The sequence below is a fragment of the Gopherus flavomarginatus genome, chromosome 1, assembly GCF_025201925.1.
Source record: "Gopherus flavomarginatus isolate rGopFla2 chromosome 1, rGopFla2.mat.asm, whole genome shotgun sequence".
Lineage (NCBI taxonomy): Eukaryota > Metazoa > Chordata > Testudines > Testudinidae > Gopherus > Gopherus flavomarginatus.
The window spans coordinates 303,500,561-303,521,213 of NC_066617.1; the positions used below are offsets into that span (position 1 = coordinate 303,500,561).

General features: G+C 40.4%; 1 protein-coding gene across 3 annotated transcripts in view; it reads left to right on the forward strand.

The window, feature by feature from the left end:
- The window catches only part of DIAPH3 (diaphanous related formin 3), a 555,175-nt gene that overhangs the window by 418,712 nt on the left and 115,810 nt on the right, over positions 1 to 20,653 (forward strand). For all 3 annotated transcript variants that reach the window (XM_050947581.1, XM_050947561.1, XM_050947570.1), the window contains 2 exons: positions 2,094 to 2,189; positions 2,656 to 2,715. In XM_050947581.1, coding sequence (XP_050803538.1) covers positions 2,094 to 2,189; positions 2,656 to 2,715 — 156 coding nt within the window. The remainder of the gene's footprint in view (positions 1 to 2,093; positions 2,190 to 2,655; positions 2,716 to 20,653) is intronic.

Consider the following 20,653-nt stretch of genomic DNA (forward strand, 5'->3'; position numbering starts at 1 on the left):
ATGAAATTCATTGTGTAGCCGCAGAAATTGTTATTAATATGATTGATCTTTAGCTCCCATATTAATATTACGTGTATTGTTGGTACCACAGAGAATTTTTAAGTGACAAGAATATTTGTGAAAGAATTTATTTAAATTTGAAATGTCTGTGCTTGAAGCAATGATTGTTTTACTTAGCTGTGAGTCTAGAAAGCTAACATTTTATATCTCCTATTTTTATTTTTAAATGTGTGATTTTTTTTTTAAATTAGTGAAGTAATGATTGTCTTTCCGTATCAGGAGAGATTATATTTAGGAGGGGTATTTTTGTTTGTTTTTGAGGATTTTTTGTGGGGTAGAGATGATATTAAAGTTTGGGGTAGGTTAGAATCTAGCAACCCAGACATCATCATGATGATGATACCTAGCTTTTAGATAGCATTTTTCATATGTAAATCTCGGCCCACCAACTTATGTTTCCTCCTTAGTTCTTAGGCTTCTCTCTTCTGTTTGCTGGAATGCAGCCCCAAACAACATCTCTTGGAACCAGACATTTTTGTTCATGCCCCTCAAACTGAGTGGAGATAACATGATTCAGTGGCTAGACATTGGAGCTAGCCATATTCATACTAGAAGTCAGGCACATATTTTTGCTAGTTGGGTTAATTATCCTTTGGAACAATTTAGCAAAGATTGTGGGGGATTCTCTATCACTGACCATTTTTAAATCAAGAGTAGATTTTTTTTTTCTAAAATATATGCTATAGGAATTATTTTGGGGACGTTCTATGGCCTGTTTGTACAGAAGATCAGATTAGATGGTGGTCTCTTCTGGCCCTGGAGCATATGAATATAAGAATAAAATATTTGGCCTATTTTTTAGTTTGAGCAATGGTGCTGTTAATTATAGCTTCCATCTTAGATGGCTTGAGTGAAATTCCTATTTCCAACCTAGTGTCTCAAGTAAGATACCTCTGCCATTTCTCTACTTTATGCTTCTCCGTTTTCACTGCTAATCCAGGCTTCTGGATTTGGTGAAATACTGCCTTCTCATGGGCAAGATGTGCCTCTCATATTAGAATGTCTATGGCAGCGTCGTCTAGCTATTCCAGGGCAAACTCACTCATTCCTAGAGGTTTCCAGCTAAAGTTGAAGTTAGTGTAGATGGCTTTGTCATTAACTTGACAGCTCTATAGACCAGTTGGTTTGCTCTGATGTTGTAAACCTGACACTAAAGGTCAAAATTGATCTACTCATGAATTTATTTGATAATAGAAGCAACTATATTCATGGTATTGTTGGTATAAATGCATGTACACAAATAATGAGTAACCTCATTTACGGTAACATTTATACTTGTCTCATGGGACATTGTTTTTGTGTCTAATATGGTAAGTAGAAAAACTCTAAATTGGTAAATTATAGAATATGGACACAGTTTATTAAATGAGAGAGCAAAGCTGGTTTCTGTACGTTAGCTATGAACATGTTCATTGTAGTCCACGTTCACTCTAGTCCAGTGTTACTCTATTGGCTTTATACAGAGAAATGATTTGCGCTTGATTTTATAGAACAGGGACTCAAATTATCTTTTATGTCTAATGTGATTAATCTTTTTGGGGGAAGGGCTCTCAAAAGTATACAGGGAAATACAATTTTTTGCTATCAGCCCAGACAACAGAATTTCAGTAACAAATGTGTTCTAAACAACTTGTTGATTTTATGCTAGGAGCTGATTCCCTGAAACGAACCACTTTCAGCAAGTGAAATGTCTGATTCACAATGGGTTGTGGTTTCCTATGGGGTTCAGACACGCATACATAAATAGAATCGTATTCCATTTGAAGGTAGTATTGAATCTCACTAAAGAAAGCAGTGGTGTGAAGTGAATCAAATGAAGTTTGGTCCACTTTACTGAACAGCAGTACAAATGCTAATGACACCGATTTCATTATGAGAGAGCTGATTTATGAGCAAGGTAAAGGCTTGTCTAAGTCTGAAATTGCTAATTTTGGTAATGGCACAAGGCTTTTTTTTTTCGCTCTCATGTATGCTTTGACATTGCTGTGGTGACCCTGAGGGTCTGATGGAATTCCCACCATCTCTTTTCACAGAGGGTGATGAGACAGGAGTGATGGATAGCCTGCTGGAGGCTTTGCAGTCAGGTGCTGCTTTCCGAGACCGGAGAAAACGGACACCAAGGCCTAAAGGTGAATATTATACCTGTTCATGTTACTTTTTAAGGAATTATGACATAGAAAGACATTTTTGCTTAAAAAATGTATCATAAGTGCAGTGTGCTGAAGGCTAGAACTCCTTAGAGTCCCAGCAGCATGTGTAATCCTCTCCTTGCAATGACAAATTTCACAGAGATGCTCATTCCAGTTGACTGATGTCAGTACCACTTTGCAAATCAATGTACTGAACTTAACATAGCCTGATTGTTATGACAATACTCTTGTATAGAAACATATGCACCTTATCTCTTTTGGGTTTATAGTAGCATAATTAAATGGGAAGAAAGTCATAATGTTCTCCATTGAGTCAGATACTTTACCGATTTGCTCCCAGAAATATTTAACCTGAAGGGAAAAAAATCTACCTGGCAATATGGTTACACCTCTGAAAGTTAATGGATGATTGTATTATGTTTCTTTTCTTCACTTGCTTTTACAGATATACTGCAAAATCTCAGCCCAACCAATCAGAGACCAGTTCTGAAACCTTGTAACCATGGTAATAAGCCATATTCATAAATTGCATGTTCTTGTCTCAGTTTATCCTGTTGATCTGTGTTTTCTGAAGACTGCTGTGATAGTCCTGGTTTTCTATCTAATTTGAATAGTGAAATAAAGTATTGGGACCTAGTTGTTAAAGGATTACCTATCTCTCGTATGTTGCATCCCTAAACTATCTTTTCAGGGTTCTTTGCTGAGCTAGTCTAGCCTTTGCTGGGTATTTTTAATTTTAATTTTATTTTTGTTTCCAGATGTAGCTTTTAAATAACCCTAGAAATTGTTAGATTCCGCCCCATGCAGATTATGAGCTGTGTTAGTAGAAGTGAACTATAGAGGCACATATTTTAACCACTGCAAAATATTTATAATGTTGAATTAGAGATTCATTGGTATTTACTCCATTTCTTTTCATTTGTCATTTTTCTTGATAAGTAGAACTGTAGCTGGAGTTGCAAAGTGTCAGCAGGGAGTATCATACAGTACTGAGTATTAATATGGTAACACAGGTGGTGTTATACTAGCATGATGAGAGCAAATTAACAAACCATTTCACAGAATACATTGTGATCAAGTACTGTTCCTAATTTTGGCCCTGATCCTGTAACCACATAAATTCCATACATGAATAGTCTCATTGAACTTAGTGGGACTACTCTTATGCATAAAGTTAAGATCAGGATCAGGGCCTTTGTTTCTAATGTGTGACTTATATGTTGGATAACCTACAAAATAATGTTATGTTGGCTGTGTTGTTAAGGACGAGAAGGCCAGAATTTCCTGTATTCAGTTACTGAAAACTAGTCCTCTCAAAATGAAGTTTGCATACTTCGTATCCATCTGGAGGCAAATTTTTCAACAAAATTTGTCAAAATTTACCTTGACTACTTTTGAGTTGGTAAAATGTTTGTCACTTTTTGGTGAACAAATAGTTTAAAAAATAATTGCTAATGGAGAGGTCATTAGTGTTCATGAGGAACCAATTATTCTGCTTGATTTGTTAGTTAAATGTTTTTGGGTTTCTTAAATAGTTATTACAGAAAAGGATATAGTGAACATGCAAAATATAGATATTGTTTATAGCATTGTTGAAGTAACATGTTGAGAATCAATTACAAAATTCCTACCGTTCACATACTTTTATTTGAAGTTTAATATGTATATATCTGTGTCCAATAATGGATATGTTCAGTATTGCTATTTTTTTCAGCCAGTGATGAAGACTCTGTCAAACAGCATAGTATCATTTCCCAGTCAGGAAGTTTTTTGCAAACATTAGAGTTGGGGTTTTTTTTGTTTTTTAAACATGAAAGCTTTAAATTCTGCAGAATTTTAGTCTGACATAGGAGTCTGATAAGTATATTAGCAGGTAAGATGTACCCCAGGGGTCAGCAACCTCTGGCATGCGGCTTGCCAGGGTAAGCACTCTGGCAGGCCAAGCCAGTTTGTTTACCTGTTGCGTCGGTAGGTTTGGCCAATAGCGGCTCCCACTGGCCACGGTTTGCCTGTGCTGCTTCCCACAGACCCCATTGGTCTGGGACAGCGAACCGCAGCCAGTGGGAGCTGCGATCGGCCAAACCTGCCAACGCGGCAGGTAAACAGTCTGGCCTGCCCACCAGGATGCTTACCCCGGCAAGCCACATGCCAGAGGTTGCCGACCCGTGATGTAGCCCATGACTGAGTTTGACACTAGGATTTAATATTTTGGCAGGAGAGAACACTTGATACTCCGTCTTTAATCTTCAGTTTTATGTTTCTCACTTTCACACTTGAGATCTTGAAAAAAATTTTAAAATGTTGTTTTTAAAATCAAGTCATCTTTCTTTTTCTGTTATCAGATTAGGAGCAGGCAAACAAAAATATGAACCCACTTCGAAGGATTGCCTGTTGCGCTAGCAAGCAACACGTTTCAGGCTTGTTGACTTTTCTCACACTGTGCATTCAGTAGTTCTGTATCTGAGCTGAACATCGCCACCAAGTGTACTGCACATTCTGCCGAATCCACTCATTTCAATCCTGTTTGGCTTTTGGGCAGCAATGGATTTGGTTATTGTAACTTTTTTTCTTTTAACCACTAAGTTTTACCAAAAGAATGTATCAGAATTTCCAGGCAGATGAGTTCCTGATGTCATGCTAAAATCAGAGCTCATTTCTGTAACTAAAGCTGTTGAAGCAGTTATTCTGACCAAATATTTTAATAAAAATATAGAGGTTCACTTTTTTCCCCCCATGCAGAAGCTCAAATTGGACATCAGAGCTTTTTTCTTTTTTTTTTTTTTTTTTTTTTTCCTGTTTTAGATATTCTTTTGGAAGTTGAAGGACTATAGGCCTTTCGGTACCATCTTGCCTTTTTTATAGTCTAGAACCTATACCTGTGGAAGAAGCATCATATGCCAGTAATTCTAAACTGAAAGCAAATATATCAGCAGCTTCTTGATCTTGCATTAATTTAGCAATGTGCCCTGGATACAGCCTGGGAATTTGAATAGATGCCAAGGATTATATCACTGTCCTGTAAAAGTCAGTGGTTTATTTTGAGTTTAAAACAAGGGGGAACCTATTAAGTGCTAGTGCTGGAGTATAGCACTTCACTTGTTTGTCCCTGCAAATGAGGATTAACAATGAATATGCTGTGTTTAATATGCATTTCAGAGGCATACCTAGAATGAACTCCCTTTAAACACAGTGCAGTCCAAAACAATTATGAATATAGCTTTGGAAATTCACCCGCCCATTCATTCATCCAGGGCAAGTAGAAATATTTATTGGCTAAGTATCATCAACTTTGGTATAATCTGAGTTATTTATATATATTCTTTTTGCATTTGTGATTGCTCATTTGGACAGTTATTTTACCAGAGTATAAAACCTCAGGGAGTCCTTCCTAAATCTGCAGGCAGCTTTAGTGTCAATATTAACTCAGCCAAAGACAGCATCCACTGCCAAGGTATACAGTTCCCCAGAGGAGTGGGGGAGAAGGAGGCGAGTGGTCCTGGTCTTCCACTTCTGAAACAGGGGTCACTGGCAATGAGTGGATCCCAACCACTCCAGCAGTAGGACTCTGGAGTGGCAGCGGTCTCTCTTTTCAAGCCCTTTATCTGATGAGTTGGATTTATTCAGATCCCCTATATAATAATTCTCAGCTGGAATGATAGGCAGGTGCCTGCCATAGTTGCTTGGGCTGCCTCCCTGCTCTTCAGACCACTGCCTCCTTTTTTGGGGTGCCCTGGATGTGAACTGGGAGGGTTCCCTTCTGCAGCTGCAGGAGAGAACTCTGTGGGACTAGAATAAATTGATTCACTGGAGGACAGTGAAGGGGCGACCAAGCATTGATGGATTGACTTTGGTACATGGAAGAGTGAGGGTCATCATTAAATAAAGCCTAGAGTTCAACCACTCGTTGACCAAACTCTTCAGCTGCAGTGGCTGGAGGAGTAACCGTGTTGTGGCTTGGGGCACCTGTGTATTTTGGCCTGGTGAGTCAGTTTAGTGCTTGAGCTAGTAGGTGCAGATAATAAATAGATGGCATTTGCTTTATGCTATTTATACAGGCCAAATCACCATCTAAAAATAAAACAGACTATACTGAAATTGCATTGCCACAAAAAAGTATATTAACTCTCACAGAAATAATGTATCACAAGGATTTAAAATAAAAAAAAAAACGGTTAGCGAAACATACTAACATCTATTTTGACAGCTTCTTTCTTTGGATGCTGTGGACCTGCAGTTGCTTCCTTCTCAGTCTGTTTTACTTCTTTAACCCTGCTCCCTCTTTTGGTGGAAAGGAACTAGTGTTCCAAAACAGTTTTCCTTAGTTCATTGGAGCAAAATCCTCAGATGTCAGATTTTCCTATGTAGCTTAAAATTGATTCCAGGCCAATGGGAGCTGCAGGGCCAGTGCTCGGGGTGGGTTGGGGGCAGTGTGCAGAGGACAGGTTGCCACTTGTGGGGATCTACCCAGATCTGGCACCCCACACCCACTCCTGTACCCCAACCCCCTGCCCTCTCCAGCACTCAAACTCCCCCAGGGCCCATAGCCCCTCCTATGCCCCAACCCTGCACTCCCCTCCCGCTTCCCCCACTATGAACACCTCATGGCTGTCCCTTTGCCTAGGAGCAGCAGGGACATGTCACTGCTTCCAGGGAGCCATGCGGAGCCAGGTAGGGAGCCTGCCAGCCCCGTACCAACCAGACTATAAACTGGAATTTCATTGAAGATCAGAATTGCCGGTTTATAGAGCTTTCCAGTTGGTAAAGTGCCAGATAACACAGCTTTTACTGTACTACCATTTTTCTTTTTAGCAACTATCAGTGGGTTTATTACTGTAGACAGCTAGCTAATAACTATCCAGAATAATTAAACAGATGCAAAAAGAATATAAATTCTGAAATTCTTAGGTGCAATAAGTTTGGACACAACTTCATTTTTTTTAGAAGAGTTTGTAAGCCTTCTGTGTCAATCATATGACTCTAAATAATAAAACTAATTTGGAAAAAGACATATTTTTCTCTTTTTCATATGTAATTGAAACCTATCATTTATTGTTTCAGCACGGGTGTCTAGTTCCACAAATAAACTTCCCCCTTTACCTCTGTAACAAGGATCTGTCATCTAGATAGCATAAAACTCCATAATATTTGTACTATATTAGGTTTCAATACAGCCTGAGTACTAAATACTCTCTAGTGAAGCCTCATACCCTGAGATGGGTATTTTGAGATTTTTCATTTTGTCTGAGACCAATACTGCTTCGAGTAAGTTTTTGATCGAGTGAGGAAAATCAACACTTGACAGATTGAAAGTTCAAAACCAAGTGGCCGTTTATTGATGGGATAAATTACAACTTGGGCTGGGGAGGAGCACTTTTATTAACTTACAATGCTATTAGGATGAGAATATTTACACAACTTGAAACAATCTATTTACATCCAACAACAAGAAATCAAACAATCTATAATTAACTGCTTACTAAAACCCAGAACAGATATACAAAAACTAAATAAACTGTGCACACATTAATCAAATATTGTAACGTACAACAATTAACCATAATAGCAATTAATACAACAATTTAACTTTCGTACACTATTACATAACCTTACACCAAATAACAACAATATATACAGTTCTGTACCAAATAAGGGAGGGAAAAAGAGAAGAGGCTAAGCAAACAGAATGCTCACAGAAGAGAAGAGGCTAAGCAAACAGAATATTCACAGAAATTAGAATACAAATATCACACTCCAGGCGCAGCTGACCAGCAGTACAGACAACAAGGGCATGACAAATTGGCGGGAAACGTCATGACACGAGCCGGCAAGATACGCAGGAGACCATTCTGGCTGAAAGGGTGATCAGGCCTCCCAGCTAACATAGGGATACTCCTCCAGATCTTGGCGCGAGATGGTTTTATTCGAAAGCTGTCTTACTCGTGTCAGTATCTGATTGGTCCCTAGCTCCTTCGCCTTTCAGGTTCCGAGCTGGAGCCCTCCACGTAAACAGGATCTGCACACGGCACACTACTCTTATGCACACGGCACGCTGGTATTTTTGCACAAGGCACTAGCCTGACCCCTAGGTGACCAGGCAGAAAGAGCGGGAAAATGCACATGGCACTATAATGTTGCACGCCGCACTATGGTGTTGCACACAGTACCAGTGTGACCTTTTGACCGACAATTGGCCATACAGATGCCATGTTTGAGCATAGGCTTAGGGCTGCGACACATTTGGGCACTATCTGCAGTTAAACTCCTCACATAACCATAAATGAGGTGGGTAAACCATGGCATTTGTCTTCATGTTATGGATTTGTACCACTATAACTGAAGAAAAAGATTTGGGGGGAGGTGGGACTGGATATCGATCCATATCTAACTAAAGCCAATGGCTATGTCATAATCTTCACAAATACAGGTAATGTCATCTTGTTTCAGGCTGCAAATTCCAAAACTTCCATAGGAAACAAGACTTTACCTAAACACCTTATTACTCAACAACTTGTTTTACAGCATATTGCAATGGTCTTGTCTTTCAAAACTTTGACTTGGCATGTGCAACTTGTTCTTAAGACTGCACAATAATAAGCATCTGAACATATCTTACACAGACACTTTCAAAAATATCAAATACTTTATTTACCTGGACAAGTGAATATGTACATGCTGTCACTGGTTACTCTAGTAATTGCAGTTCTGAGTCCGTTCACTACGATGATACCCAAGTTGTGCTCTTGCCATGAATGCCCTTTTATACTTTAAATTCCTCCAAATGTCCAGTATCAGCTCAGTATTGTTTCTAAGGTCACCTGACTAAATATTTTACAATATAACTGAAAGATACCATCTCCATTAGAGTTTTCCATTTTAACTGTTCTTTTTATGTACTGTAATTATTAATTAAATGTTTTCTCAGTCCGAACAGATAGTTCTTCCAGCTGGGGAGCTGTCTTTTAAAGGTTCTTGGGTTCTGCAGCAAGATACTTTGCTCTTCCTGTCTGCTTCCTCTGCAGTCCCTATGGTACTGTTCACTGGAAAGGCTGGGCTTCCCAAAAATCTCTCATAAGGTGTCATTGATTATTTTAGTTCCAGAAACCTAATCTTATAAAGGAAGCACTGTAGTGCATAGTGCCCTAAGGCTGACATCTCAGATACATTTTTGTTTCTCCAATCTATTCTGTTCTTCCACTGAGTGGATTGTCTTTTACCAAAGTGGCACACGCTTGTTTTCACTTCAGAATCTGGCCCATTTTTATGGTCAAAATTAGTAATGATTTTTTGTATATGCTGCTTGAAGCATTTTCTCTCAATTTAGACTTTTTCCTGTTATTGCAGTGGTCTGAAACATTATGTTCCTATGAAGAGAAGCTTATTCTGGGAGTGTCATAGCACCTTAAGCCTCTAAAACCTTTTCACTAAATTTTTATAATGACATTGTCCTGAAGTCATGGGAGGGGAGGGTGTTCTATCCACTACAATTCAATACTGCTTTTTTATTTACTTTTTATTCATTAGCAACTACATTAGTTACAAGTTCACATCAATCAATGTAAATATTAAAACACTCTAATTAACATAAATCATTAGCTACAGCAAATACAACAAGCTATACATACCTCTCCCATGATTTACTTTGAGGACTTCATGCAACAGATGTCATTGTGCATCCAGAAGTGTGTAAGGTTTCAATTCAGCAACCACTAGCATCCAGGGGAGAAGCTGCCAGAGCAGCTGAGTCCTGAAACAACATCTTCAAGGAACGTTTGTGGAGCAGGCGGGAAAAGCCTATTGGGAGTTTAGAAATATGATAAATAATAGATATTATTCTTCTAATTCCCTGAAGTATGCTAGGCACTTCACAGTGCAAATAAAATGACACAGTCAGGAGGCCCATCATTGGTCTTAGAGGTGGAGTAAATAGTTGATGAGGGTTTTAGCACATCAGTTTCCAACCTTATCAGTAGTTTTGAGATCAATTTGAGGAATGGTCAGAGATCTGTATCAATTCCCTTTCTATCTGAGCCTTTGCTAATCTTTAATATCTAAGCAAGCAGGGGGAGGAACAGGTTCACTAGTGCCAGGACACCCCTTCTGCATTCAGTAAGGCATTTCTTTTTCTAATTTACATCCATGACAGAAAAAAAAATTGGCACTCGCTAGACTCTCTTCAGTGATCAAGTTTGTGCAGGTTAGCACCGTGTAAAGTAGCCTAAGGCTGATCTGAATAGAAGTCACCAGTCTAAAATGTAAGGAAAAGCAGATTTCCTTAAGTAAATGGAAATTAATTTATGATATGCTTAAGTTTCAGACTACTGTAAATGGGAAAAGTAATACTAAAATGTAAGGGAAACTGCAGATTGGCTGATTTTAATGATTGTAGTGCCTGAAATAAATCAGTCTCTCTCTCTCTCTCTCATGATAACTAATCTGAATAGATACCAGCATAGGTTACACCTCTCATGTGTAAAAATAGGTACCATACTCATTTCTGTATTGAAATGACTCTTTCTTTGCATGAAAGATTTACTTAACTATTATTACTGCTTTCCAGTGAATCAGTAAAAATTAAACTCATGTATGCATCATATTTAGTCCAAAGTATTTTAAACCCCAGTAATTAAATAAAATCCTTGTCCAGGGATGTAATTCTCATTCTAATTAAATAAATGAAAACCTTTTTTAAAGTCGTTTGATTTTTGTGAGTTCTTATTATCTGTAGTAGAACTGTCACTTGAGGGTCAGATTAATGCTTTTACTACCAGATCCGTAACAGCAATGATAGGCTCAGGTCAAGCTTGTTTTTTGAGACCTCCAGTGCAGATACTGAGAACATATTATTTAATTTCAACATTGTTTCTCTGTTTTTGTAATATATAAGAGGCTCCATCCTGTAGCATTGTCATTTAACTGAAAGACCAGTTTTACTTTTGCTTCATTTTATCTTAATCTTCAGTGTATGTCCTTTATTTTAATATCTTTCATATAATTGTGTGTGGTGACAATATACATTCAGGCAGTAGCTATTCACACACAAGAATGGCTAGACTGGTCAGACCAAATGTTCATCTAGCTCAGTATCTTGTCTTCTGACAGTGACCAATGCCAAGTGCTTCCAAGGGAATGAACAGAACAGGTAATCCTCAAGTGATCCATCCCCTGTCACCCATTCCCAGTTTCTGGCTACAGAGGCTATAGACTCCTGAAACCTGTGAAGGCAGCTGCCAGAACTGGTGATCTCCCCTTCCTATTTTGAGCTAATTAATCCAGTGCAGAAGATGCAATCTGCACTTGGACCTGACAGGAGTGCTCTAACAACTCCTCTGTTTGAACCCATGAAGAAGAAAAGCCAGTGAGGATCCTATCTTTTAAGATCTTATTCCAGAGGCTCTTTGTGTGGCCAAAAGAATTGAGGAAGTGCAGGCTCTGATTTGTAGGAGGAAATTTTATAAGATTTCTGCAAGATAGGTCGTTCTCAGTTGTGCCACTTTTGAGATCAAATGGCACAAATTCCATTTATTTGAGCTAAGCAGTAGTTATGCTCAACCTGTGCGCTAACCAAAAGAACCCCAGCAATCCAGACTACACTGATTAGATGTCAAAAGTTCTTTGGCTCTGCCTGGAAAGGACAGCAGAGTTCAGAGATGTTCTTTGTTCCATAGGGAACTCCGCAATAATCCTGCAATTCAACTTTGAATGAGTGGCAAAAAGATCAACCCAAGAATACCCTTTTTATTAATGATGTTGTTTTGTTTAGAACTGACACCACTGTTGGAACTGTACAATATACAAATAATCCCAGCCCTGAGAATTTATAGTCTAAAATAGTTGCAAAAAAGATGACATAGTTAGATAGTCAGAGGAGGGTAGTGAACCCTCTAGGAGAATTTTGAATGAGGAGTTAGGAAGAAGGGTCAGATACCTTTCAGCCCTTTCAACCAGGGCAATAACTTAGACCTTCATAATGAATGCAAAGGCATTCTTTCTTAGAAATCTGTAAAGCTGTCACATGAGCTTTAGTGAACATTTCTGCCAAATACTGCAGAATGGATGTGCAGGCTTCAACTGAGACAGAAGGATACTTTAGTTGGCTGTAAAATGCTACCAGCACCCTTAGTCCCCAAACAGTATTGATGTATGTTATAGACAAATGGAGGAACAATAAGTCTTGTTAACTTCTTTGTGTTTTGTGTTTCCAGAACCTTTCCAATCAAGCTTAAGACAGGCTATTTTTTTTAAGAGCAAGATATAGCTCTAACTTTACAAAAGATTGCTGGATCATTCCAGGTTGTCTAGGTAACTTTACTGTTTGAGTTTGACTGTTTGACTGTTCCTGTTGTATGTTCATTGCTGTTGAAGTGTCATCTGAAGATTCTGAGATGGCAAACGCCTTAGATACTTAAGGATGTTCAGGTGTAAGCTCTTCCTCTCTGCACCAACAGAGAAGAAATGTATCTAGTTTGACATAGAGGATCTAGAAGGAAGAGAAGCAAATATTTCTAAGAGTAACTAGTGATTTTGGGTGGCCAACTGGAGACATCCTTATATGGGCCTGAACTTTTCATAAACAGCTGAGCTCTTATCCTTTGAAAATTAGGCCTTTTAAGATCTGTAGCTGAAAACCCCAAATCACTAGTCATTTCTGAAAAATCTTGCCAGTATGAATAGGTACTTTGTTCATGTGAGCTCCTTTTTCAAGGGGAGCAAGGACATTGTCTGCTTTGTAAAAACAAATGTGACGAGGTGACATTTGGTAGCAGTGATCCAGTATACTCCATAATTACAGCAAATGTCATCTTATGTACCGTGGTAATCTAGGTAACTAGACTTCCAAACCCTACTGTATAAAGTTATATATTCAAAGACATTGCTCTCAATATGCATCAGTGGACAATCTTAAATCAGCTGAGGAAGTTTTAAATTACTTACAGTTTATCCTTATTCATCTTTTCATTGTTTAGCCATGCAGAACTTTTCACTCTAAGAAAATTATGGTGTTGATCTCGTACAGCAGAGAGGTACTGTCACTTGTAAGGGTGCCTATTAAGTATTTGCCATGCTTGTTAAACAAAGTTGTTGGATTTTGACAAAAATGTACTAGACATTTTTCAGCTGTTGCTCATTGACAGCTAAGTTAAAGTTATCTAAATCAGAGACTTCTTTTAAATATCTAAACACAATGAGACAAATGGAACTGAACAGGTCAAAATATTTTTCCTTTTTTTAAATTTGTGTAGATTTTGTAAAGTGCTGTAGTGTTCACTTTTTTTAAAAGGTAGTTTAACGTGTATGAGATACTTCAATAGCTAAGGTAATAGCTCCATCAATTGACACACATGGGAAATGGTTCGTGTTTAGTTAAAGATGGGTCTAGGCCAAAACTGCAAATCAAACCATCTTCAAATGTTGAAAAAAGTTTAGATCCCTATGCAGACTCTGTGACTCAGACCCTTCTCTGTATTTAGTACAATACCGTATAGGTGGTGTCCTGGAGGATATAAAACCAGCAAAGGAAAAGACAAATTAATCATGGATGAGTCTGAGTGTTCTTTTCTTCTTCTGTCTTCACCATATTAGTGAACTCAGTCCCTTACTTTCTTTTCTTCATTATTTGTTTGAGAATTTCCAAATACAATCCTAATATAATTTCACTTTTAGCCATAGTAGCTGTTGCAATTTAAGAGTGAAGCTTGGAAAAGTCTCTGGAATTATACTGCACTCTGATTCTTTTCATTATCAGGAACCCATCCAGACACACTGAGACCAAGATAAATGACACATTAAGATAATTAGAAAAATATACATCATAGCTCTATGAAAGATATAGCCCCACTGCATCTAACTGCTTTCTCCCTGTCCTACGGGAGCTCTCCAATTCAAAGTCAGGGGCACTCTAGAGACTAGCCCAAACTGTTTCTTTCCCTTCTTGTGTAGGAGCACCTGGAAGCATTTTCCCCAGCTCGAAGGAGCACCCAGGTGAATATCATAAACATTCAATTTGTGTAATCCAACCACTGATTCAAATGAAGATCAAGTCTTTCTCTGCATCTTGGACTAGATGACTTCCTGCGGTCTTTTCCAACCCTAATCTTCTATGATTCTATGATCTTATTAAACAAACTACCAAACCTGATTCACACTTAAATCCTTTAATTTCCAGAAAATACTCCAAAAGAGAGAGCACCCAAGTACAAGACCACCTTGGCCAACATTTTTTTTTTCCCCCAAATGCCCAGGGACACAAACTTTCAGATTTTCTATAAAAGCTTTCAGGGCTAAGTAGATTAAATAGCCAGAACAATTATGAAATAACTTTCATTTTACCTTCTTTTAAAAACTGAGCTTTATTTAAAAGATCAGGAAGAGTTTGAGCTGCACTGAATTAGGAGAGGGGATTAATCATCATTGCGATCACCATCATTAAGGCAAATCTCAGAGGGAAAATAGCCTGCTTACAGACTAAGTGCCAGCTAGATCGATCTCTCGGTAGGGTCTTAACACAGTCTGTCTGGATGTTCAGTCTGTGTCCATCACTGGTGATTTTACTGTGCCACTGAAGATTTTGGTGACCATTTGATTTGTCATCCAGGTACTGTCATTCCTTGGTAAATCCCTTGTGAATGGCATATCAGATTCATGTGCTTTAAAAGAGTCACATCACCCCACTCCTCCAAGACAACAGCAACTGCCTCTGCAGGAGTATGCAAAGACGAAAGATGATGAGCCAGATCCAGTGGTACTAATAGGCATATCATCTTCCTCACCCAATGAGATAATTGCCCCATCTTCACCATTCCAACCTGATGACCATAGCTGACATCAAGAAATATTGCAGAGGGGAGTGGCAGAACTTCAAATTTCATTAGAAGAAGTTCAAGTCAGGCAATACAAGCTCTTGGATATCTTGCAGCCCACTAGACCCAATTGGGTTGTTCTCCTGATGAATGAAGCCATTATGGAGCCAGCTAGAGTGTTATGGCATACACCAGTAACTTGTACCTCTATTCTATAAGAACGAACAAATGTTATTTGTGCTTGTAAAGGGAGCAAAATTATTTTTCACCTACTCTGCCCCCGACTCCACAGCTGTACAAACAGCCATGGAAAGATCGAGGTAGCAACATCCTAAAAATAACCTTGTAGACAAGGGAGCTAAATGCCTGGACCTTCTGGGGAGGAAGGTATTTACATCCACCAGCCTTCAGTTCAAAATCTCTAACTCTGTTAGCAAAATATGAACTACTTGAAGTTCTTGGGCTTAGATAAAATCCTAATGGAGAACAGAGCCTAATTGCAAGCCCTTGCTGAGCAAGCTAGACGCGTGGCTAAAGCCTCACTGCACGCTGTAGTGGATGCAACCAATACTGCAACAAAAGCTGAGTGACCACAAAATAATGCAGCAAGAGTCATGACTTCACTTTTCAGAGATCCCCAGGGAGGTTCAGAACTCCACTAAGGATTTGCCTTTTTATGAAACTAACCTTTATAATGAGAAACCAGAGAAATCTTTGCAATCGTGAAAAGATTCCAAGATAACCCTCTGATGCCTGGTCATTTATACCTTGTCCCTAAAGAGGAAGCAAGATAAACAGGCATATAAACCGAGTTCTCTTCCACAGCCTTTCTACCACCAAAAACCATACTAACTACCACACAAGTGTCAAAAGGTGCAGAGGTCAACATATGAATCCCCATCCACCTGTTTAACAGCCTTCCAACCTCATACACTGATTAAAGTTTACTTTTGATGGGATGCTCAAGAGTTGCTACCTAACTATGGTGACATACCCACCTGTTTCCAAAGTCTGCTTCCGTGGCAATCTAGCATACTTTGCTTATAACTGAAGGGCTGTAGCATCAGACAAGTGTGTACTAGATATCATCCACTTTGGAAACACTCTCAAGTTGCTTTCTCCACCTCCTCCAAAAACCCCTTCCCGGCCCCTTTTCGAGGACCATTCTCACAAGAAGATCCTCCAATAATATTGGACTTATTCCTCAAACAACACCTCAGCGTCAAGGGAAAGTGTTCATTTCCAGCTATTTTATAGTTCCCAAGAAAAAGGGATGATGGAAGTCCATTCTTGACCTACGTTGACTAAATACTTGTATTCACAAATTAAAATTCTGCATGATGACAATGGCATACCTCTTGGAAAAAGACACATGGTTTGCAGCAATCTACGTGAAAGATGTTTACTTTCATATGGACATTCAGCCATCCCACAGAAGGTTCCTGATATTTCTGAGAAGAACAATACCAGATCAGAATTCTCCCATTTGTTCTGGCAATGGCACCCAGGGTCTTCACAGAGGTCTTCTCAGTGATGGCAGCACAGATCAGATGAAACAGCTACATCATCTTCCCGTGCAAAATATAGTAGACGAAGTGGTGTTAAATATGAATATCCCTGAGGTAATTATACTTTCTAGGCACCCTCACCAAGTTTTAACAAGCCTCCTGTCTCTATTTACAAGAACGCAAAAAGTAGTAATAATGGCTGATGCATACTGTACATTACAAATTATAGTCAGTCTGCACAGATTCTTTGTAACCATTTCAGACCTGTAACAGATAACATGACAAGTTTTTGCTAATAAGAGAGAGAGGATAAATAGCTGACAGTGTGTTAATGATTTAGGAAATGGTTTACAATCTATTTCCATATTGATGGTTACATCTTTGGGGAAGGGAGTGTTTGTTATATGTGTATGGTGTCTAGAAAAATGATGCCCCAGACCCTAACTGAGACCTCTCAGTAGTACCTCAATACTTGTAATTAACAGCAATAATAAAAATGACTAAGTATGGATGCAACAAGACAGCATGGAGGTACATAGTGACAATTATTTTCATCACTGTAGTTAATTTTATTTAAAAACAAAACAAAGTTTTGACTGTGGGCAGTACAAAAAAATGTGTAGAAAAATGCTCCATCTAACAGAATACAAAAATTTTCAAGAGCCTCTCCTAATATAAATACAATCAATCACTTCAATGAAAACGTTTAGTAGGTTAACTCTTACCTAATTTTATGGCTTATTGTTAAGCCTCTTGGTCAGGGATGGCCAATCTGAGACTGAGAAGGAGCCAGAATTTACCAATGTGCATTGCCAAAGAGCCATAGTAATACGTCAGCAGCCCTCACATCAGCTCCCCACTCCCAGTGCCTCCCATCCACTGGCAGCCCTGCCAATTAGTGCTTCCCCCTCCTTCCCCGCACTGCCCGATCAGCTGTTTTGTGGCATGCAGGAGGCTCGGGGTAGGGGGAGGGGAGGAGTGAGGGCACAGCAGGCTCAGGGGAGGGGATGGGAAGGAGTGGAGTCAGGCAGGGCCTGTGGTAGAGACAAGGGTTGAGCAGTGAGCACCCCTCAGCACATTGGAAAGTTTGCACCTGTAGCTCCATCCCCAGAGTCGGTGCCTATTACAAGGAGCAGCATATTAACGTCTGAAGAGCTGCATGTGGTTCCGGAGCCAGAGGTTGGCCACCCCTGCTCTTGATTTTTAGTTTAAACCAATTTGTACCGAACAAATCCTGGGTTTTACAAAAAGTAGTATTTGTTTCCGATTTTCACCTTACTTTTGTATCATTCAAATATATATAAAAAAACTTGTTTTTATTAGGAAAATTCAATACATTTCATGAGATATATGTACTACAATATTACATTAGTCTGTGTGTATATGCAAAACTATCTGTTGAAGTAAGGCTATGTAGTAGTCTAGAAGATACACCCAATAAACAAACAGGCATGCACACACGTTCTGAAGTACGGGCACATTTGAACATACTGATGAATCTCATGCCTACCATGTACACATTTCAAGCCGTTAGCAGATAACAGTTGAAAGATTTGACACACTAAAATGGGAAGAAAACCAAAGTCTGTATCAGAATACGTTTCAGAATACAAGGAAGTATTCAAAAGTTTAAAAAAGAAACAGGAGAAAAGAATTAAATTGAGTGTATATGCTGCAAATTGTGCAGCATCAGAGTTGACACATGAGCCTACTGGATTAAAGAATATTTGGAGACCAAACCACACAAAAATAAAAACAAGCAATCATTTGGAATCAGCATTTGTCCAGGCATGACAGAAAGAGTGAGATCAATACATTGTAGTACGTAAATTTGTACATGCCTTCTGTTTTTCAGGGCAGCTGTTAGGCCTTGCTGATGGTCCTTGGGGGAGGACTTTGTACAAAATTTTTGTTCAGCTGCAAAATGTTTGCCAAATCCAATCAATCTGACCAAGAAATATCTGGAGGAGAATAAAGTTGCTCTGACCAATAAAATTAAAGAGAGATTGCTGAGAATATAATTAGTTATTAGATTTTTGACGAATCACCAGATGTTCTTCTTCGAGTGATTGTTCATATCCATTCCAACCAGGTGTGTGCGTGCAGTGTGCACACCAGCCGGAAGAGTTTTCTCTTAGCAGCGTCCGTAGAGTTGGCCTGGGTGCCCCTTGGAGTAGTGCCTTCATGGCACCCAATATAGGGTCCTGCCAACCCTCCCCCCGCTCAGTTCCTTCTTACTGCTGGTGACGGCCATCTGGAACATTGCTCGCTCCTGTAGCAAGCACTTTAGCAGTGTTTTATAGCATATTGTGTAAATATTTGTTTTTGTTAGTTAATAGTTCTTCGATAGTAGTAGTAATAGTTTGTTTGGGGGGTTACACCTCCCCAACAATATTTTGCTTTCTGGGGTATGCCCACGTCTCCAGGGTTTAAGCTCTGTGAGGATTGCAGCAATTTATGTCTAAGAATCAGCCTCACTCTTCCTATCTGCAATGCCTCGGAGAGAGTCACCAGAAAGAAAGGTGCCTTATCTGTAAGGATTTCCATCCCAGAACCCTCAAAGATCAGGAACAGAGACTTAAACTTCTGTTAATGGAGGCAGTGCTACGGCCACACTCTGCCCCAGGATCCACCGAACCGGCACAGAGTACATCTTCATCGGTGCGCAGTGCTCCAGGGCCCATGGTGCACGAACAGGCACCAGCCAAGGACTCTAAGGCCCCATGGCTCCGCCATAGCTCGGGCCATAAGACACCAGCCTTGGTGTGGCACTGCTCTCAATCCCCAGTGCCACTAAAGGAGGAGGCTGGAGAGGGGTCGGTCCCCCCAGCTGAAGCCCAAGGGGTCAGCAGGGTCCATGAGTGCCTCAGGACAGACCGCCTCTTCCCTGCAGCCTTCCTGGGTATCGTTGACTCCTGCCCCGGCTGGGGTCTAGTTGAGTCCAAACCCTCCTCCGTCCCCAGATCACCAAGGCAACCACCTCCAGCTACCGTCGACGCCGGAGGGACCTGATGCGCCTCCCACTGCTGTCCTCCCCTCAAAGGAGGGAGAAGTCGCCAGTGACCACATGCCCCCTCTTTCACTCTAGGGGCAAACTGGCAATGATAGCTCGCCATTCTCCATCCCCAGCGTGGCCCGCGCAGATGGAGGAGCCACACCGATCCGCAGCCCCTCGGCACTGCTTACCGGTCACCCAGCGTACTGCTCCTCCATGGTGGTCCTACTCTGAGACCTCGGAGGCAGAGGCAGATTCTTATTGCTCCAGCAGATCGAGGAGCAGGAGGTCTAGGTCACACCGGAGCCACCAACCCTACCTGGCACCATGGTCACAGCAGTGGTAGCCATCCTCCCAGTGGCCCTTTTGGACACCCTGGGCATACCACCAGAGCCAGGGTCAGGCCCACAGTCCAAGATTCCAGTCGGCATCGGTGTCTTTGGTATACTTTATCCCACAAGCAACGCTGGGACCGTCGACCAAAGTGACAACCCCACTGTTACAACAAACTCCAGCACCGACCCTCCAGTCAACGGTACCAATGAGAGCTCCAGCTCTGATCCTGCCCGCATGGACGAGCTCAGCATCACAGGACCTAGCGACCCTGGCACCGGCTGTGGTTCCAAGTCTCCCAGCACTAGCACCGCAGCCTCCCGAATACTGTGTACCGAGGGACCAAAAGAGTGCTGAGGGTAGTGAGCAAGGTCCACTGCCAGTCTTCTCCTCCTCATCCTCACCAGATGAAGCAGTCATAGGGACATTGACGGCCCCAGTTCTAGAGGACAATCGAGTTCTCCAGCAGCTTCTGCAATGGGCTACCCAAAGCCTGAGAATACAGGCAGAGGAGGTGGCTGAGGAGTCAGATCCTGTTGAGGACATCCTTGCTCCCTCAGGTCCATCAAGGGTTGCCCTGTCACTAATAAAAACAGTAGTGGACACAACGAAATCTCTGTGGCAAACTCTCTCTTCTCTAGCCCCTATGGCCAAGAGAACCGAACCATGCTATTTCATACCATTTAAAGGTTACCTATATACCCACCCTCTCCCAGACTCTTTGGTAGTCAGTGCGGCCAATCAGAGGGAGCGCCAAAAAATAGGAAGGCGAAAAGACTGGACCTGTTAAGCAGGAAAGTCTATTCGACA